Source organism: Rhineura floridana, chromosome 3, assembly GCF_030035675.1.
Source record: "Rhineura floridana isolate rRhiFlo1 chromosome 3, rRhiFlo1.hap2, whole genome shotgun sequence".
Classification (NCBI taxonomy): domain Eukaryota; kingdom Metazoa; phylum Chordata; class Lepidosauria; order Squamata; family Rhineuridae; genus Rhineura; species Rhineura floridana.
In genome coordinates this window covers 194098388-194120159 of record NC_084482.1, presented here as the reverse complement: position 1 = coordinate 194120159, position 21772 = coordinate 194098388, and the positions used below count along the sequence as shown (strand labels likewise).

At 46.1% G+C, this 21772-nt stretch overlaps 1 protein-coding gene across 2 annotated transcripts in view; it reads left to right on the top strand.

Moving 5' to 3' along the window:
- The window catches only part of LOC133380942 (killer cell lectin-like receptor subfamily F member 1), a 32867-nt gene extending 11156 nt beyond the window's left edge, over nucleotides 1-21711 (top strand). For both annotated transcript variants that reach the window (XM_061619198.1, XM_061619199.1), the window contains exons 3-7: nucleotides 2664-2735; nucleotides 5806-5955; nucleotides 8125-8279; nucleotides 9202-9314; nucleotides 20818-21711. In XM_061619198.1, the coding sequence (XP_061475182.1) occupies nucleotides 2664-2735; nucleotides 5806-5955; nucleotides 8125-8279; nucleotides 9202-9314; nucleotides 20818-20941 (614 nt within the window). In that variant the 3' untranslated portion in view covers nucleotides 20942-21711. The remainder of the gene's footprint in view (nucleotides 1-2663; nucleotides 2736-5805; nucleotides 5956-8124; nucleotides 8280-9201; nucleotides 9315-20817) is intronic.
- The last annotated feature ends 61 nt before the right edge of the window (nucleotides 21712-21772 follow it).

Here is a 21772-nt window from a genome sequence, read left to right as displayed (position 1 = left end):
GGATCCAAATAATCCGTTTCATCCAAGTGTGCTGCCAACTGGCCAGCCACCACTCGCTCAATGATCTTCCCCCAAAATGGCAGATTTGAAACAGGGCGAAAGTTGTTCAAGACTTTGGGATCCAAGGAGGCCTTTTTCAAAATAGGTTTTATAATTGCCTCCTTGAGGGCTGGTGGCAAAACACCCTCCTTCAAGGATGCATTTACCACCGCCCTGATCCCTTCGCCTAATTTCTCCCTACATTTCATAAGAAACCATGATGGGCAAGGATCAATCAGACAGGTGGTAGGCTTTACCGTTGAAAGCACCTTGTCCACATCCTCAGAAGGGAGAGACTGGAACCGATCCCACAGAACCGGACTGCAATTGGTCAACTCTGGATCCCCCACTGCATACACAGCGTACGGAATCGAGTTGTTCAGGTGCTCGACTTCATCAGCAAAGTGCTTTGCCAATTTGTCACAGGAAGCCTTAGAATGTTCCAAGGGTTCCTGAGCAACTGGACCGACCAGGCTTCAGACCACTTGGAACAGCTTCCTGGGACAGCACTCTGCGGATGCAATAGAGGCAGCAAAGAAATCCTTCTTTGTTGCCCTCACTGCCACCTGGTAGGCAGCTATTGCTGCTCTTGCCTGTGTCCAAGCATCTTCAGAACGGGATTTTCGCCACCGGCGCTCTAGTCGTCTCACCTCCTGCCTCAGACTACGCAATCGGGGTGTATACCACGGAGCCGTCTGAGTCCTATTCAGGGGGAGAGGACGTTTCGGAGCCACCCGGTCTAATGCCCTGGTGATTCCCTCATTCCACTCCATCACCAGGGTTTCGACCGGGCGACCTTCAGCAGGTTCCAATTCCCCCAGCGCAGTCAGGAATCCCTCTGGATCCATCAGGCGCCTAGGGCAGACCATTCTAATAGGTCCTTTACCCCTGCGGAGGGTGTGTGGCATCGAGATGTCAAAATTCACCAGATAGTGATCTGACCATGACACGGGGGTGAAAGAAATAGCCTCCAACTTCAGAACACTTCCTACCGCTCCCAGGACAAATACAAGGTCGAGAGCATGACCGGCTACATGGGTGGGCTCAGTATTATTAAGGTGCAGTTCCCAGGAAGCCATGGTTTCCAGGAAATCCCGAGGGGCTCCACTGAGGATGGTCTCAGCATGCACGTTGAAATCCCCCAGTACTAAAAGCTCTGGGGTCAACGCTCGTACATCCGAGACCACCTCGAGCACCTCGGACAGGGAATCTGCCGTGCAGCGGGGCGGGCGGTACACGAGCAAGATCCCCAAACTGCCCTTCGGGCCCAACCTCCAGTACATGCAATCAACAACCTTGGTCCTTGGGAGCGGAGGCCTGGTGAAAATCAAAGACTCCCGGTAGATGACTGCCACTCCCCCTCCCCGCTTACCCACCCTCGGTTGCTGTGCATAATAGAAACCCGGCGGACACATGGCCTTAAGGATGGGAGCTGAGGCCTCGTCCAGCCAGGTCTCCGTGATACACACCAGGTCTGCGCACTCATCCAGTATCATATCATGGATGACAGATGTTTTTTGTGTCACAGACCTGGCATTACACATCAGCAATCGAAGGTCGGTAGGAATCCTGCTTCCCCCAGTTAACTTCTGGTTTTGGGCAGACCTGGAACACGGGATAGGTATTATGCATCTATCCCGTGTTCCTCTAAATTGACACGGTCTGCCCCTAGCATCAATCCGTCACCTGCCGCCCAAACTTGGTATAGCTTGGCCCCTCTCCTTCTCTGTTTCATCCCTCCTTGGTTTGCACATGCCCCTATCCCTAATTGCCTGCTGGACAGGCCTATCTTAAATAATATAACAAATAAACATAAAAACCCACCCCTTACCCCCCGGGGGCTGCCAGTCACTTCTTGTACACCACGACAATATACAAACAACATACATACAACAAACATGTAATTAGAACAAAGATACAACACATAACATACGACATAAGACAGACAATACACAACTTACACCTTGCATACAACATGCATTTGAGTGTAATCACTCCATACAATTCAACCCGCTAAACCAACATCGTCCAGCACTATATAAGTAGATGAAATCTTCCAGCAGCAGCGCAGCAGCAGCGCAGCAGCAGCAGCAGCAGCACAGGCAGGCAGATGGCTCTCCCTCCCTGGGCAGCGATGGTCCTCTTCCCCTTGCAGGCAGTGGGTCTCCCAAGCCCCCTCAGCCAGCCGGCCTATATATCCCCTCCAAAGAAGGGACAGGTGGAACAGTATCAGACGTCTAACATGCTTCCTTGTCCTCTCCTGCCAATGGGAGACAATCAGAGTGAAAGGAGGTGAGTTAGCCACTGAGAAGACTCTTCTCAGTAGATAATACTCTCCCATTTCATGCTGATTGGCTCCTAGGGACAACAGAGAGCAAGCAAGGGAGGGGCAGAGGTGGATATATGTTGACTGTGCTATTTTTAAAAAACTTTCTGTTGGTTCCTGTTTTAGGACATGAAGGTGATTTTCAAGATACTCATGCCAAAATAGAAGAAAGCGTAATCTTAATGATAAATTGGAAGAGGTTTTGTTTTTCCTAACCTTAATACATATGATGCAGATAATAAATAACAAAGGTCAGGGTGGTGGTTAAGTTTCTTCATTCCGCCTTTAATTCTTGCAGGAATTTCCAAGAGGGCATTAGGGACAGGTTGTTTCATTCTGGGATTGGCTGGGATTGTGCTGATTGTGTTTGGTAAGTGCCTAGATGGCCATCATTTTTTTTAAGTTTAGTTTAAAATCTCACAGTCTGTGTATTGCTACATAGTTCCTTGAACCAAACAATAGGAAAAAATGGAAATACTATCTAGATTTACACAAAATTTCTGCATAAGTTATAAAAAAACTGTAGGCAAACATCACTCCCCTGTCATTTTTGGTAAGCCCAAGCTTGCCAACTTACAGTTTGGCTCCTGGTTGGCTGCCATAATTTTTGTTGGCAAAACTGGCATCTCAAAGGTGTCTATAGACTCCCCCCCCTTTTTTTTACACCTGCACAGAAAAATTACAGCTCACATGTACACTAAGGCACTCCAGTTTTTCAGTCCATCTGCTTCTTTCTGAAGTCACTTTGAATGTTCTTCAGAATCCCTTGAAAGAGGCATGCTGAGATGGTTGCTGCTGTTTTGCAGCACTTGATCCAGGCTGTGTGTTCATTGCCATGAACGAACAAACGCGTAACACTGAAGCCACTAGTCAGACCAGGCCAGGCTGATCAGAGCAGCAACCGTCAAGGTCTGTGTGAAGCTTGATTGCTTATTGCAGGGGTGGGAAAACTCAGGCCTGGGGGCCAAATGTGGTCCTCCAGGCCTATCTATCTGGTCCTCGGGACTCTTTCCTGGCAACATACCTTCCTGAGCGCAACCCCTCACAATCCCTGCTTTGCATCGCCCTTGAGTGTTTTTGCCTCGCTAGAAGGTGCCCTTGAGCTTGCTTGCTTGCTTGAATGGAGGACAGAGAGGGATGTGTGAGTGTGAAGAAAGTGGCCTACTATACAACAGCAAAATTCCCATTTAGTGCTCTGCACACTTTTGCCTCTGGCCCTGCCCACCACTGGCCTGTGGCCCTCAGAAGCTTGCTCAGAAGGGGATGTGGCCCTCGGGCTGAGATTCCCCACCTCCTATTGCAACACACGCTTCACCCACTGACCTCTCCAGAACACCAGGATGTTGAAATCAAAGTTTGGGAGCCCCCAATTCACCAATATGCTTTTGTTTGCTTTTAAAACACCAGGATCCAATTCTAATTCTACCATATTCATTGAAGAATGCAGAGTAGTTAGGCATAAATTATAAGGCAGGCTGGAACTAGATGACAGGAAAAATAGAAGTCATTAAAATAAGGATGGCTGAGACGAGCTGGTAACAGTTGCCTCCCACCTGGGAAATAAATGGAAAAGGTGGGTCATCTCAAAATAGAGCATCTGGTGTCTTCTCCATTGGGATGTGGGCTGTCTAATTTAAAGCCCAGGCTGTTATATTAGAGGTAGGTGCATGAGTAGGAAATCACAAGACTTCTGCTGAAAACTGAAAACCTATATTTTGTTCTCTCTATCTTCCTGGTATCATCTAGTAATAAAAATGATGCAACTTCCTGCCACATGAAAAGAGTTTTCCTGTCCCTGCAAGTGTCAGCCAATCAAGCAGGGAAATGGGGAAGAGAAACTTGAGGCAGGTGATATTGCATCACGCACTCTGTAGCAGTAGATGTTGCAGGCCAGAGTTGAAGAGGAGACTCAAACCTGCTGCTTTTGGTAGCAGATGCATGTTTAATTGTAGCCATAACTCTATTCATTTGCCCTGGGCAGTGGTGCAGCAGTAATTTCTGAAGTACAGGTGTTCCTCATGACAACCCACAAGCCCCTTCTGAGACTATACAACAAAAATGCATTGTTGAGCATTGCAAAGACTGTGGCTTCAAAACCAAGCCAGCCTCTCTCTCTCTGTCTCACACACAGCCCTCCTGCTTTGCTTAATATCCAGTCTGAGGAACAGTTCTAGTAGACTCAAAAGCTTGCTCGCTGATTTGTGACTTTTTGGTTGGGTGTCATAAAGGGATTTTTCAGAATTTTAATCTTTAGCCATGCATGCTAATGCAACCGTACCTTTTCCCCTGCTTTGTTTATTTGGTGAGGTGCCTCTTGGGCAAATGCAAAGCAGGGCATGTTTTTTCCTGCATATTAACACATTGTCATTTCCATGTCTGTCAACGTTTCCTTTTTGCTCGCTGTGGTTTTGACAGTGCCAACGGCTGAGTCTGTTTCTTGTTTACTGAAGAACAAAGTACTCACATGTTAAACCTCCTGGAGCTAATTAATCTATTCTAATTAGAGGGTGTGTTGCAGGTCACATATGGATATTGTGGCTAGAAAGCGGCTATGCTGTGTAGTCCTAATGTGGTGGTGGTAGTGAACCTCTAGCCAGTGGGCCTAATTAGGTTTGTCAGTCCTTCCCATCTGGCTCGCAAGGCTGTTTTGGAAACATACCCATCGGCCCTACACCTGATGTCATGTAATATATCAGGCAAGTAAAGTCTCAGCAGGGCCAGACATGGCTTTGCAGACCTGTGAATGAGGTTCAGGTTCAGTTGGGTTCCCTGTGTTTGATTGGGGAGGGGCCATAACTCAGTGGTAGAGCATCTGCTTGCATGCAGAAGGTCCCAGGTTCGATCCCCAGCATCTCCAGGTAGGGCTGGGAGAGAATCCTACCTGAAACCCTGGAGAGCTGCTGCCAGTCAGTGCTGACAATATTGAGCTGGATGGACCAATGGTCTGACTCAGTAGAAGGCATCTTCCTATGTTCTTATGATGGGGGGGGGTGTAGAGGTGCAGCAGGTAGCAAGGGATGACTTAACCTTTTCTGCCCACACCCAACATGTTTTTCCCGCCGTTGAGCTTTGTATCTAGACAGGGGTAAATGGCCTGGGGAAAGGGTATTTCAGGAGAAAAGCAGCAGGAGGCGGATTATCAGAAATTAACATTAGGCAGCAAACATTTTGTTAGAAATTCAGTGCTTGTAGTCAGAGGGCCCTTCCAGACTGTCACTATTTTTGGGTGGGATTCAGTCACAAATTCAGGTTGCACAATTATAGTGGATTGGGAGCTCTTGTGCAACAAACTCAATTCCCCAAAAGATCAGACTTTTTGCGACAAGGGAAATGATGGGAAAATGCCCCAGAAAATGTAGGATAACGCTTGCTTTGTGCTTCACCAGAGTGGTTTGTTGTAAAAAGGTTTTCTTTTATCATCCACCCCTTTGCTACTCAAGCTTTGAAGGAAGCCTTTCATAAGCGTGAAACTTGTGAAGTAATTGTCAATGCCACTGAGGATGAAGCAGGAAGCCTGAAAGGCCTAAACAGAACAGAAGGCAGCCCCTGTTCTGAGCAGATTGCCATTCACCTGTGTGAGCCATTTACAGGTAAGCTCGCATCTGTCCCTCCTACAATACCTGAAACATTTCCTTCTGTGATTGATGAAAATGAGGTTCTTAATTTACCCCAATGAGCGAGAGGGTGGTGGTGACCAAACAAGACCTGTGAGGCTATAATCGGGGGGGGGGGGTTGACATTTTTTCCAGCTGGATGAAACAATGAAAAATGTGTTTTGGCCCGTGCCTCGTCATTTATTCATACAGAACAGATTTTAATTGTGAGCAAAGGGGGAATTAAAGGAATCAGTGAGCAATCAGGAAAAGGTTTCTTGTCTGGAGTGTAAGAGAGACTAGTTCCAGGTTTTTCTCTGGACTCCATCTTAGCTTTATCTCTTTTGCATCCCTTTTTTGTACAGTTCCGATTAATCTTTGTTACTTGTTTTGGGGAGATGTTGCTTCTCCCTTATCAGAACTGTTCTGTGTGATTATTACACAGAACTACATTTTTTATTAGTTTCAGCCTACAGATAGCTTCAAATAGATTTACTTTTTTATATATTATTTTGTTCCTGGGTGAAGTTTAGACTTCACTTTTCATTTTTAAACATTAAAAAAAAATTTGTTTTACCTGGACTAATTTTCTGTTTGGATTTTCCTGGGTCTTTTATCCCGGACACCAGATCTTTCATCCAGCATAGTTGGAATGATGTAATAAGCTTTAACTAGAGGGCTGGTGTTTAGGTGGGTCAGCGCAATAGCCAGGGTGCTGGTGGGGATGGCTGGCAGAATGCATATAACACTTGTTCTGAAGCAGCTACATTGGCTTCCAAGCCCAATTCAGGCTGCTCACATTAGTATTTAAAGCCCTAAATGACTTAGGACCCAAATATCTGAAAGACCAACTCCTTCCCTATAAACCAGTTCAGGGATTAAGAGTTTATTATTTAGAAATACTCTTTATTTACAAATACTGCCTCTGGAGGTAGCCTATAGCCATTATGACTAGCAGCCATTGATATCCTCCATGAAGTTGGCTATCCTTTTAAAGACATTAGAAATATCTACTCCATCTAATTCACAATTCTAATGGTTTCAGAGCTCAGTTTGGGGGACAAATCTGCATGCATGGTAAAAGGGATCACCCCAGAAACAGTTGAGTGGAATGGAAGAAAACTTTGGTCAAGAAACTCTGGCCAATGTGACTAAAGTAGGTCTGAATGCCTGTCTTGAGGACAGAAATATTTTTCTGGCTGGAGTGCTGGAAACAGACATGCTGACAAGCAGGGCTGGTTCTAAAGGGTGGCCAGGTGGGGCAGTGGCCCGAGGGCCCCTGGAGCTACAGGGCCCCTGCATTCACCTTCCGCAATCCGTAGCAGCAGCTGTGAATCGCAGGGCAGGAGCTTTCGCCTGCCCGCCATTCCCTTGCCCCACCTACCTGTCTCCTGCCTTTTAGCATTGCCCTTAATGAAGATGGCGACTGATGTTTGCCTAAGGTGCTGAAAGCCCTGCCTCCATCTTGGTTGATGGCAGAGATGCACGTCCATAGCACGTATGCGTGCCATCAACTAAGATGGCAGCAGAGGCTTCATCCCCTTAGGGAAACCGTGGCCGCCATCTTAGTTAATGGCAATGCTAAAAGACAGGTGACAGGTAGGTGGGGGGATGGGCCGTAAGATGATGCCCAAGGGCCCCGGCATGCCTGGGGCCGGCCCTGCTGACAAGGCCTTAGTTGAGCTAATGCACCAGCACAAAGACAATAGATTTGTTGCTGCGTATGGTTAGCTGCACTGGGTGACCTTCCCGAGATTCCCTGAATCCTTATACAGGTTGGAATCACATCAGTCTCCAAAGCTATCTATTTCTTTATTATTAAATGGTCATATGCATTCTCCCAGCCATCCTCACCAGCAACCTGGCTGCTGCTGCAGCTTCCAAACAGTTTTCAAGGGCAGTCCCATGTATTTATTATTTATTATTTCATTTATATCCCGCCCTTCCTCGCAGCAGGAGCCCAGGGCGGTAAGTAGACCCCAGGGCAGTAATGTATAATCTGGAGATTACCAGAGCACGGAATACAGTTCAGTTCTAGCTCAGTCTTTTGTTTTAAAAGTCATAACAAAACGCTAGAAATGTAAAGAGCTGATATGATGGGCAAACAGGCTATAACAAGCAAATGAGGTAATCCCCTCACACCTTTGTTTTCTTACCTCCTTCTAGAGAGTGCCAGCTGTAAACTCTGTCCAAACAACTGGGTGGCACAGGAAGGAAAATGCTACTGGTTTTCTAAAGAGAAAACACAATGGCTTGTGGGCTACAGTGACTGTTCCCAGAAGAGGGCTCAGATGCTTGTGGTCCAGAACTGGGGAGAAATGGTAAGTGGAAAATGTGGCTTAAAAGTAATAATAATACTAACAGAAGGTGTTAAAATATTTGGTTGCACTCCATTCCACCTCCTGATTCTACTTCCTACAGTAGCAGCAGCTGTACAGTCGCTGTGGCTTGGAAATAGGAATGCTGGGAAATTGAACTTGTGGAGGTCACAGCAAGGTATACAACTGACACATGAGCACAATGGTTTTCCCAACCAATGAAAGGGGCTTTACCATCAGTGGGCAGACAGTGGTGGGGAACTGTCTGAGTTGGATCACTCTGCATGGTGAACTCTGTATATCGGGTGTAGAGAATCTTTGGCCCTCCAGATATTGCTGAACTATGACTCCCATCAGGCCTAGCAAGCATGGTCAATGGCTAAGGATGATGGGAGTTGTAGTTCAGCAACAGCTGGAGAACCAGAGGTTTCCTACATGTGGTGTATATACATACAGATAAAGCATTAGTCTCAGTGCTCTATACGTGTCTACTCAGAAGAAAGCCCCATTGAGTTCCATGGGACTTAGTCCTTTGTACGTGTATATAGGGTAGCAGCCTCTGTGTATTTTATGTCAGTAGCCTACTTGATTTTTGATGCTGGGGTTGGTCTTGGTCTCCAATTCAAGAAGGAACCATTCAGCTACTGAAGTAGCTGCTGGTCTTGTGGTTTACCTCTTTGTCACCAAAAAAAGGCTGTTGTGTGTATTCATGCAACAGGAGGCCACATTGCATGAATGCAGAATATCATACAGACAAGAACTAGATACTGTGAGCATCTCAGCTTTACCCTGCTAAATCAAGTTTGAAACCTTGACCTCAAACCTGGGTTCAGAAAAATGGCATCACTCAAGAGTCACTAGATTTAATGTTATTTAAAAAAAAGACCACTGAGAGAAATTAGAATATTCCTGACATTCTTGTCAGGTGTTCATACAGAACATCATTCAAGAGAAATACCCTGTTTGGATTGGACTTAATTTTACACCCCCGCTCAAGACCTGGACCTGGGTAGAAGGCTCAACGTTAAACCAAAGCCTGTAAGTATTTTCCTATGTTTGTACATACACACCTTTTCCTGTAGTAGCTTCATCTGAATTACGAATGCCCCATCTCCATATTCCAGTCCAACACGAGCATATATGCAGACAGTGGGTATCTTATTATTTGGTTACTGAGATGTTGCTGACTCACAGTGACTGTGTGAAAACTGCCTGCATCGAAAATCATTTTTGCCAAGGCAAATTCTGATGAGATATGGAAGTTCAGTCTGTGGTATTTGATCTTTGATGGCTTCTCATATTCCCTGACGATACAATCAAGTGACAAAATGTACATGAACAAACTCATGCTGTACTAAAAGGGCTTTCGAGGAATGGGCTCATCTATTCTGAGGGAGAAAGGCAATACTGGTAAGGAAGGCATTAGCTGTTGTCTTAGCCTTTATCATCCTTGCTGTTATTGGTATATGGACCAGAATGTACAATGTTGGTCTTAATTTGTTGACTATTTTGCACACACAGCTTTTAAAAATAAATTTCACTCAGCTGTGAATGCACAATAGGGAATATACCGGAATAGGCAGTTGATGACGATCAGAAACAACACCTTGAACTGGGGCTCAGAAACCATTCAGCAGCTGGTGCATTTGCATTATTGGTTGTACATATTCATACCTCCTACCCTCAATCAGATGATGTGCTGTTGCATGTTGAACCAGATGAAGTTTCCAGACTGTCTTCAAGAGCAGCCCTGTACATTACAGTGGTTGATCCTCAGGGATACAAGGACATGAACAAGTATACAACAGTGCAATCTTAACTATGTCTACTTAGAAGTAACTTCTATGGAATTCAGTGGATTACACCAAAGTGCATAGGGTTTAGGATTTTGTAGATCTCTGCTGGCTGGACAGCTAATTCCATGCACTTCCTCCATAGTCAGCATCTCCTTGGGGCTTCCTCCATACTACTACCTTTTGTTGCAGCTCCTCCTTGTCATTTTATTTTAACATCAAGCCCCAAAATGTCATCCTATATGAAAAGCACTGCCCAAGATACTCAAACTGTGAGCCAGGCCTCCCTCACAAGCAAGAGGCAAACACTTGAGCAAGTGAGAATTCTTTCTATTGCACATTTTGATTATACTGTAATAGACTAACATAGGTACACTTATGGGATGTTAATATAGGGCTCATCTACATGGGGGTTTACTGTTTGTCTGGTGCTACTCACATCCCCTTTTAATTCGCATGGTTCACATGATGCTACTGGCAAACAAAGCTATCACACAGTTTTCCCCCAGTAAATCTGTATAACCCAATCCTTTGATAATGTGAAAAGGAGAGGGAAAAACATCTTCACTCCGCATCTCTAGTGCTTGCAGGCGCTGTGCCCCGATGCTTTTAGGTGGGTGTGTCAATCGTTTCCCTCTCCACACCCACTCGCTCCTCTTCCCTTTGTTTCCTGAGGACTAAAGAGTAACTTCCAGCTGCTTTCTCCCATTCTGCTGGCATTTTTTAAGTGCAAACTGTGCCTCTATTTTCTTTTCACTCTAACTTGTGTGCAAAAGCATAACACTGCTCAAAGATTTGTATTTTAGCTGTATTGTACCAGTGAAAACAAATAATCACACTTCTGGGTTATTTTTTTTAATGAAACTGGTAGAACAAATTGAGCATGCTCAGTTGCCAAGTAATCAGAGGGAGAGGAAATATTAAATTAGAGAGCATGGTCATTAGGAACTGTGTGATTGAGCCTTCCCCTCAATGTGAATAGAAAACACCATGTTTGCAGCTGGCATCGAGCCCTTACCATGGATGGCGCAGATAGAAAAAGGAAGTAAAAGCAGCATCTTTAGCACGAAGTTATGCTCCCATGTGGACAAGCCCACAGTGACTGAGCAAGAAGGCAAAATTGATCTCACAACCATTTGAATCACTGTCATAATGGGTGACTCTCTACTCATGTATGTGCATACGTTCGTAAACGAAGAGTGCTATAGCCATACATTTTTTTCTTTTTCTTTTCCTAACCATGGAATATGCAGGTAGCAGCCACAAGAGAGCTGATCAGATTAAACACATTTGAAATCTTCACTGTTGTTCTTAGCTCTGCAGTTAGGAGATTAGATGCTTATGGAGGGGGAAAAGAATTAAACGTATTAATGGAGGATAGGTCTGTTAATAGTAATCAGTTGTGCTAGCTAATCTTACATTCCCAATTAGGAGAAAGATTTATTTTTATTTTTATTTATTTATTTAATTTAATTTATATACCGCCCTAAGCCCGAAGGCTTTCTGGGCGGTGTACATAAAAGGTAAAAGCAAGCACAATATATAAATACAATAACTCAAAAAACAAAAACATACAAACAATACGAGAACCAAACAACATCCAGAATACAACATAATAATAAAATACTGTAAAAATACACTTTAAAATGCCTGGGAGTATAAAAAGGTTTTCACCTGGTGCCGAAAAGATAGCAGCGTCGGCGCCAGGCACACCTCATCGGGGAGACCATTCCACAGTTCGGGAGCCACAACCGAAAAGGCCCTGTTTCTAGTCACCATCCTCCGAGCTTCTTGATGGGATGGTACTCGGAGGAGGGCCTTAGATGTTGAGCGCAATGTACGGGTAGTTTCATATTGGGAGAGGCGCTCCACCAGGTATTGCGGTCCCATGCCGTGTAAGGCTTTATAGGTCAAAACCAGCACTTTGAATTTAGCCCGGAAACAAATAGGAAGCCAGTGCAGACGGGCTAAAACAGGTGTTATATGAGCGGACCTTCTGGTCCGCGTCAACAATCTGGCCGCTGCATTCTGGACTAACTGTAGTTTCCGAACTATCTTCAAGGGCAGCCCAACGTAGAGCGCATTGCAGTAGTCCAATCTAGAAGTTACCAGAGCATGAACGACTGAGGCGAGGTCATCACTGTCCAGATAGGGACGTAGCTGGGCTACCAATCGGAGATGGTAGAAAGCATTCCGTGCCACTGAGGCTACCTGAGCCTTAAGAGACAGGGAAGGGTCGAAAAGAACTCCCAAGCTATGAACCTGTTCTTTCAAGAGGAGTGTAACCCCATCCAGAACAGGGTGAACATCCACCATCTGGGCAGAGAAGGCACTCACTAACAGCGTCTCGGTCTTGTCTGGATTAAGCTTCAGTCTGTTAGCTCCCATCCAATCCATTATCGCGGCCAGGCAACGGTTTAGTACGTTAACAGCCTCACCTGAGGAAGATGCAAAGGAGAAATAGAGTTGCGTGTCATCAGCGTACTGGTGACAACGCACTCCAAAACTCCTGATGACCGCACCCAGCGGCTTCATATAGATGTTGAAAAGCATGGGGGACAGTACCGATCCCTGGGGGACTCCAAAATGGAGAGTCCAGGGTGTCGAGCAGTGTTCCCCAAGCACTACCTTCTGTTGACGACCCACCAAGTAGGAGCGGAGCCGCTGCCAAGCAATACCCCCAACTCCCAACTCCGTGAGTCTTCCCAGAAGGATACCATGGTCGATGGTATCAAAAGCAGCTGAGAGATCAAGGAGAATCAACAGGGTCACACTCCCCCTGTCCCTCTACCGACAAAGGTCATCATACAGGGCGACCAAGGCTGTTTCGGTACCAAACCCAGGCCTAAAACCGGATTGAAACGGATCAAGATAATCAGTGTCATCCAAGAGTCCCTGGAGCTGGCCGGCCACCACCCGTTCCAGAACCTTGCCCAGGAACGGAACATTCGCCACAGGTCTATAGTTGTTCAAGTTATCTGGGTCCAAGGAGGGTTTCTTCAGGAGCGGTCTCACTACCGCCGCTTTTAAGAACATAAGAACATAAGAAGAGCCTGCTGGATCAGGCCAGTGGCCCATCTAGTCCAGCATCCTGTTCTCACAGTGGCCAACCAGGTGCCTGGGGGAAGCCCGCAAGCAGGACCCGAGTGCAAGAACACTCTCCCCTCCTGAGGCTTCTGGCAACTGGTTTTCAGAAGCATGCTGCCTCTGACTAGGGTGGCAGAGCACAGCCATCATGGCTAGTAGCCATTGATAGCCCTGTCCTCCATGAATTTGTCTAATCTTCTTTTAAAGCCATCCAAGCTGGTGGCCATTACTGCATCTTGTGGGAGCAAATTCCATAGTTTAACTATGCGCTGAGTAAAGAAGTACTTCCTTTTGTCTGTCCTGAATCTTCCAACATTCAGCTTCTTTGAATGTCCACGAGTTCTAGTATTATGAGAGAGGGAGAAAAACTTTTCTCTATCCACTTTCTCAATGCCATGCATAATTTTATACACTTCTATCATGTCTCCTCTGACCCGCCTTTTCTCTAAACTAAAAAGCCCCAAATGCTGCAACCTTTCCTCGTAAGGGAGTCGCTCCATCCCCTTGATCATTCTGGTTGCCCTCTTCTGAACCTTTTCCAACTCTATAATATCCTTTTTGAGATGAGGCGACCAGAACTGTACACAGTATTCCAAATGCGGCCGCACCATAGATTTCTACAACAGCATTATGATATTGGCTGTTTTATTTTCAATACCTTTCCTAATTATCCCTAGCATGGAATTTGCCTTTTTCACAGCTGCCGCACACTGGGTCGACATTTTCATCGTGCTGTCCACTACAACCCCGAGGTCTCTCTCCTGGTCGGTCACCGCCAGTTCAGACCCCATGAGCGTATATGTGAAATTAAGATTTTTTGCTCCAATATGCATAATTTTACACTTGTTTATATTGAATTGCATTTGCCATTTTTCCGCCCATTCACTCAGTTTGGAGAGGTCTTTTTGGAGCTCTTCGCAATCCCTTTTAGTTTTAACAACCCTGAACAATTTAGTGTCGTCAGCAAACTTGGCCACTTCACTGCTCACTCCTAATTCTAGGTCATTAATGAACAAGTTGAAAAGTACAGGTCCCAATACCGATCCTTGAGGGACTCCACTTTCTACAGCCCTCCATTGGGAGAACTGTCCGTTTATTCCTACTCTCTGCTTTCTGCTTCTTAACCAATTCCTTATCCACAAGAGGACCTCTCCTCTTATTCCATGACTGCTAAGCTTCCTCAGAAGCCTTTGGTGAGGTACCTTGTCAAACACTTTTTGAAAGTCTAAGTACACTATGTCCACTGGATCACCTCTATCTATATGCTTGTTGACATTCTCAAAGAATTCTAATAGGTTACTGAGACAGGACTTTCCCTTGCAGAAGCCATGCTGGCTCTGCTTCAGCAAGGCTTGTTCTTCTATGTGCTTAGTTAATCTAGCTTTAATAATACTTTCCACCAGTTTCCCAGGGACAGAAGTTAAGCTAACTGGCCTGTAATTTCCGGGATCCCCTCTGGATCCCTTTTTGAAGATTGGTGTTACATTTGCCACTTTCCAGTCCTCAGGCACGGAGGAGGACCCAAGCGACAAGTTACATATTTTAGTTAGCAGATCAGCAATTTCACCTTTGAGTTCTTTGAGAACTCTCGGGTGGATGCCATCCGGGCCCGGTCATTTGTCAGTTTTTATATTGTCCATTAAGCTTAGAACTTCCTCTCTCGTTACCACTATTTGTCTCAGTTCCTCAGAATCCCTTCCTGCAAATGTTAGTTCAGGTTCAGGGATCTGCCCTATATCTTCCACTGTGAAGACAGATGCAAAGAATTCATTTAGCTTCTCTGCAATCTCCTTATCGTTCTTTAGTACACCTTTGACTCCCTTATCATCCAACGGTCCAATTGTCTCCCTAGATGGTCTCCTGCTTTGAATGTATTTATAGAATTTTTTGTTGTTGGTTTTTATGTTCTTAGCAATGTGCTCCTCAAAATCTTTTTTAGCATCCCTTTTTGTCTTCTTGCATTTCTTTTGCCAGAGTTTATGTTCTTTTTTATTTTCTTCATTCGGACAAGACTTCCATTTTCTGAAGGAAGACTTTTTGCCTCTAAGAGCTTCCTTGACTTTGCTCATTAACCATGCTGGCATCTTCTTGGCCCTGGCGGTACCTTTTCTGATCTGCGGTATGCACTCCAGTTGAGCTTCTAATATAGTGTTTTTAAACAACTTCCAAGCATTTTCGAGTGATGTGACCCTCTGGACTTTGTTTTTCAGCTTTCTTTTTACCAATCCCCTCATTTTTGTGAAGTTTCCTCTTTTGAAGTCAAATGTGACCGTGTTGGATTTTCTTGGCAATTGGCCAGTTACATGTATGTTTAATTTAATAGCACTGTGGTCACTGCTCCCAATCGGTTCAACAACACTTACATCTCGCACCAGGTCCCGGTCCCCACTGAGGATTAAGTCCAGGGTTGCCGTCCCTCTGGTCGGTTCCATGACCAACTGATCTAGGGAATAGTCATTTAGAATATCTAGAAACTTTGCTTCTTTGTCATGACTGGAACACATATGCAGCCAGTCTATGTCCGGGTAGTTGAAGTCACCCATTACTACCACATTTCCTAGTTTGGATGCTTCCTCAATTTCATATCTCATCTCAAGGTCTCCCTGAGCATTTTGATCAGGGGGACGATAGATCGTTCCCAGTATTAAGTCCCTCCTGGGGCACGGTATCACTACCCACAACGATTCTGTGGAGAAGTCTGCCTCTTTTGGGGTTTCGAGCTTGCTGGATTCAATGCCTTCTTTCACGTATAGAGCGACTCCGCCACCAATACGTCCTTCCCTGTCCTTCCGATATAGTTTATATCCAGGGATAACTGTATCCCACTGGTTTTCTCCATTCCACCAGGTCTCCGTTATGCTCACTATATCAATGCTCTCCTCTAAGACCAAGCACTCCAGTTCTCCCATCTTGGTTCGCAGGCTCCTAGCATTAGCGTACAGGCACTTGTAAGCAGTGTCTCTCTTCAAGTGTCTTTGGCACTTGTGGTTAGGCCTGTGGTAATTTTGCTCTTCTGAATTTATATGCTGTGCCCCTGCTCTCACAATGCCTTCTTCTGGGCCTACCCCTTTTAATATTTCATCATTTCTTTGGTTTTTATCCCAGGGGGGAGGTTTATTCCGAACCGGACCTTTCTCAGCTCCTGTCGGGTTTCCCCCCTCAGTCAGTTTAAAAGCTGCTCTGCTACCTTTTTAATTTTAAGTGCCAGCAGTCTGGTTCCATTCTGGTTCAAGTGGAGCCCGTCCCTTTTGTACAGGCCCGGCTTGTCCCAAAATGTTCCCCAGTGCCTAACAAATCCGAACCCTTCCACCCGACACCATCGTCTCATCCACGCATTGAGACTGCGAAGCTGGGCCTGTTTGGCTGGTCCTGCGCGTGGAACTGGTAGCATTTCAGAGAAAGCCACCTTGGAGGTCCTGGCTTTCAGCATCCTACCTAGCAACCTAAATTTTGCTTCCAGGACCTCACGGCTGCATTTCCCCATGTCGTTGGTGCCAACGTGCACCACGACCACTGACTCCTTCCCAGCACTGTCTACCAAACTATCTAAACAACGGGCGATATCCGCAACCTTCGCACCAGGCAGGCAAAACACCTTGCGGTCTACACGCCCATCACACATCCCACTGTCTATGTTCCTAATGATCGAATCACCCACTACAAGGATCCCTCCACCCCCTGGAGATATATCCTCGGTACGAGAGGATAGCTGCTCATCCCCCAAGGAATGGGTCCCTTCTAAGGATCGTTTCCCTGTTCCTCAGCTGGATGCTCTCCTTCCCTGAGACCATCGTTGTCCATGATAGCAGGAGAGCTATCATCGTTGAAGTGGGACACAGCTATAACGTCCCTGAAGGCCTCCTCCACACACCTCTCTGCCTCTCTCAGCTTTTCCAGGTCCGCCACCTTGGCCTCAAGGAAATGAAGTCGTTCCCGGAGAGCCAGGAGCTCATTGCACCGAGAGCACACCCACGACTTCTGTCCAACAGGCAGATAGTCGTACATGCTGCAGGCGGTGCAAAACACTGGAAAGCCCCCACACCCCTGCTGGCTTCTTACCTGCATAGTTTTGTTTAAGGTTTATTACGTCAGTGGGTTGGAGACTGCAGTTTAGTTGAGGTCAGGGAACAGATGGGCAGAGTGGGAGACCCTGGCCTCCTCGCTCTGCTGTTTAACTCGCCTTGACGCTTCGTCAGCTGGGGCCTTGACGCTTCGTCAGCTGGGGCCTTGACGCTTCGTCAGCTGGGGCCTTGACGCTTCGTCAGCTGGGGCCTTGACGCTTCGTCAGCTGGGGCCTTGACGCTTCGTCAGCTGGGGCTCCCTCTAGCTCGTGGAGCAGGCTCCCTCACTAGGGTGCTCTGACTTTATATGTGTGGCTGGTTCCTCCCAGCTACTGCTGCCAGCCAATGATGTGTTACTTGAGGCTGATGGCTATCAGCTGGGGCTTAACTCTTTAGTATTCTCTCAGGCTTCCTTCCTTCCTGAGCGAGGGGCGGGGCTGTTTAAGCTTTTGGCTGCTTTTAATCTCAGCAAGGGGCTGCGCCTTCCAGGCAAGTCTTTTGTGTTTGTTGTTTTCCCACCTAGAACAGCCTGACCTTTCTTTAACCTAGGGAAACAGAGCTTGTGGTTGTGTTTCAGGAAGGCTGAAGCTGCCCTTTTTAGCAAGGACTGAGCTGACTCTCTCCCTGTATGTGTCGGTGGAGTTTCCTTTTCCCCCTTCTCTCCGACTGGAATTTAGCCTTGTTTACAGTGTCCCCTGAAGCTTTCCTGCTAGGGTGGTGTTGAAAACTAGCTTTCTATACGCTTCCTTCTCCTAGGATCTGTCTCCTAAGATATAGGTTCTTTCAGGATTTGGCTCCTAGCTCAGGGTGACCTTGGGCTGCCCTTATTACTTATTGCTCTGAGCTGTTTTACTTCAAATAATGGAATAAATGGGAGCTACTTACCCTCTTTTCCCTCTGCTGCTTGCCTTGACGCTTTGTCAGCTGGGGCCTTTTAGGCAGTCAGGGACCACACCCTCTCGCAAAGAGGCATTGATTACCTCCTTGGCCCAGCCGGCGGTTCCGGTCCTGCCAGCTTTCACCAGCCAAGAGGGGCAAGGATCCAGCACAGACGTGGTCGCCCGCACCAGTCCAAGGATCTTGTCAACATCCACAAGCTGCACCAACTGAAACTCATCCAATAAATGAGGACAAGACCGTGGTCTGGATGCTTCATTGAATCCAACTGCTATAATATTGGAGTCTAAGTCCTGACAAATGCAAGTGATCTTAGTTTGGAAGTGTCCAGCGAACTCATCACAACGGGCTACAGATGAATCTATAGTATCCCAAGGGCCAAGATGTAAAAGCCCTCGTACAGTTTTAAAAAGCTCCGCTGGGCGGGAGAGTGATGCCTTAATACTGACAGCAAAGTAACTTTTTTGCTGCCCTCACCGCTGCTGTATATCGCTTAGAGCAGGCACTTACCAAGGCATAATTGCATTCGTCAGGAGTGCGCCTCCATCTGCACTCAAGCCTCCTCCTCTCTTGCTTCATCGCTCTCAGCTCCGGGGTATACCATGGGGCTGTATGAGCTCTACATAGGAGGGGGCGCATGGGAGCGATCATGTCAACCGCCTGGGTCATCTCCGTATTCCACAGTTCAACCAGGGCTTCAACAGGAGCGCCAGTCTTCTCAGTCGGAAAATCCCCTAGAGCCCTTTGGAAACCCTCAGGATCCATTAGTCTCCGGGGGCGGACCAATTTAATAGGTCCCCCACCCTTGCAGAGGGAAAGGGTTGCCGTAAGCCTAAACCTCAGCAAGCGGTGATCAGTCCATGACAATGGGGTAGATGAAAAATCCCCAACCTCCAGATCACCATCTCCCTGCCCAGTGGCGAAGATCAAATCAAGGGTATGTCCCGACACATGCGTCGGGCCAGTAACAAACTGAGACAGCCCCATGGTTGTCATGGACGCCATGAAGTCCTGAGCCGCCCCAGATAAAGCAGTCTCGGCATGAACGTTGAAGTCCCCCAGTACCAACAGTCTAGGGGACTGCAACAATATCTCCGAGACTACCTCTGTCAGCTCAGTTAGGGAATTTGTTGAGCAGCTGGGCGGGCGGTACACCAACAAAATTCCCAACCTGTCTCTCTGGCCCAGCGCAAGGTGGAGACACTCCAAACCAGTCGTCACCTGTACAGGGTGCTTGGAGAGTGAGAAAGAACTCCTATAGACCACGGCAACCCCACCTCCCCGACCTTCGGCTCTACCATAATGCTGAACCATGTACCCAGGTGGGCAAAGCTGGGAAAGAGCAACTCCTCCCATATCACCCACCCAGGTCTCGGTTATACACACCAGGTCAGCCGCCTCCTCCACAATTAAATCATAAACAAGGGAGATCTTATGTTGTACCGACCTGGCGTTTAACAACAGCATATGGAGATCCGAAGGCTGACTGATAGGACAACCAGCAGTCCTGGGGATGTGAGGAGAACCGGAACAGGTAACAGACACTACTTGTCTGGGACGAGTTCCCCTTACCTGGCATGTTCTCCTCACAACACCATACCTCCCATTACCCGTCACTATGCTAATTGGGGGCCCCGAAGGTCTCCCCGGTTGATGTATAATACACTCTCCCAGGCACATATTAAAACAGATAAAAGCACCAATACACACACACCCGATCACATTCATACCAAATAATAACAAATAATACCAAAAATTTATATCAAAATACACAAAAATTCACACACATACACACACTTAATCAATAATACAATACAATAAACATACACTCAATACACTCAAACAATATTAAACTACAACACAATTCCAACTAAAGACTCACATATAGTAACAATTCAATCATTCACAAAACATAAACACATTCAAAGCTATTTATTACATCCAGGTGGCAGCAATGAGTTAAAAATGTTGCAATCTCAGAGCCGCAACTATATTAACAACACTGGCCGTTCTTAAAAGGACGTAATAGCAGCAACAATCATACAATCATTCACACCACACTAATCCATACACACAAAAAACAGCAGCCAGCGATGAAATAGTTGGGGGGGGGGAAGTATCAAACCAATTAATGGAAGATAGTCTGTAAACAGTAATTAGTTGTGATCACTAATTGCGGCCTCTATGTTTAGATGCAGCATCCCTGCATCTAATGCCAGATGGGGGGGAAGGAGGAAGTCCTTATGATTTCTCAGAAACACTAGGCTAGCTCAACTAAGTTAGGAGTGGGGAACTTTTATTCAGCCCAGCAGCCTAGATCCTCCTCTCTCCCCACCTTTGGCAGATGAGTTGGGACAACCAACCTGTCAGTCATTGATATCATAATGACATCAGATGATTAGCATCTGTCAAAGGTCTTTGGCAGCTGGTTGTCAGGTGCTTGGGAAGCACTGCACAATAGGGCTTTGGAGACTCTGCCAATCTGCAGTACCTGCAAAGCACCTTTCAGCCAAGCCCTACTTCTACCTATAGGGCAGGTGGGTGCGGCTTGCCCAGAATGGCCTTGTGGGCCAAATGGGCCAGCATTTCTGGTCAGATTAGGCCTACAGCTGGAGGTGGCCCACCAGTGGACTAGATTGCCCCAGGGTGCTTCTTGTATTGTGAAATGACTCACCAGAGGTTTTTCCTCCTTTGTTTCCACAGATTCCCACTACCTCTCCCAGGAGCTGGAGCCAGTTGTGGAGTTGTTAAATTCAATCAAGTTCGCTCTGAAATGTGCACTGCTGAATTTAGGTGGATTTGTGAAAAAGAAGCCATTATGTTTTAACATGTGAGAACAGGCCACCAACCTGTAATATGCTTTTTATTTCCCTGAGCCACGAAGGCTTCAGGAATATTTATTTATGAGCAGCAAGTGGAAGAACTTCTATCTTGCGCTTTCAGCAGTAGGCATAACCCAGTGTTGACTACTGGGTAAATGACTTGACAAGGGACATAAATCAAAGGAAAATGCATTTTCTCTCTTTACCTAATTCAAGCCATTTCCTGTAATCCATGGGCTCTCAAACGGTGGTCCACAAGTTTCTTTCAGGTGGTCCACCATGTGTATGCATTAAATACTTATATTGATTTTTAATCGTATTTTTATTTCTTATATTTTTATTTTTTTCTTACATTGTATTTGATTGTATTACAATTTAAATTCTATTCAGTGTTCAAACCTGGCCAGATTTTAAAATCTTAAAAGGTTGCTTAATTTTAGACAGGGGCATGGCTGTGACTATCATGAAGGGGCTTCTGAATTTGCCACTTCACTACTGGTAGAGACAATGGGTTGTATCTAAAATTCTGTTCTGAGTAGACCCACTGAAATCAATGAACTTAGGTTAGCCATGTCCATTGACTTCAATGGATCTACTCTGAGTTGGGCTACTATTGGATACAAGCCCATTACTGGACACCATTGCTTTCTAGGATCGCCCCTGCCTGGAGAACGCCAGCAGCTACCAGCTGAGAAACAGTTGAACCAAGCAACTGAACTATTTTTTCTTCCCATTCTTTATTTTTAATTACCATCTTTACACGAATATATTAAGTCATGATCATACAATTTGGATTATACATTTATACAAAAATAAAGTCATTTGATAACATACTA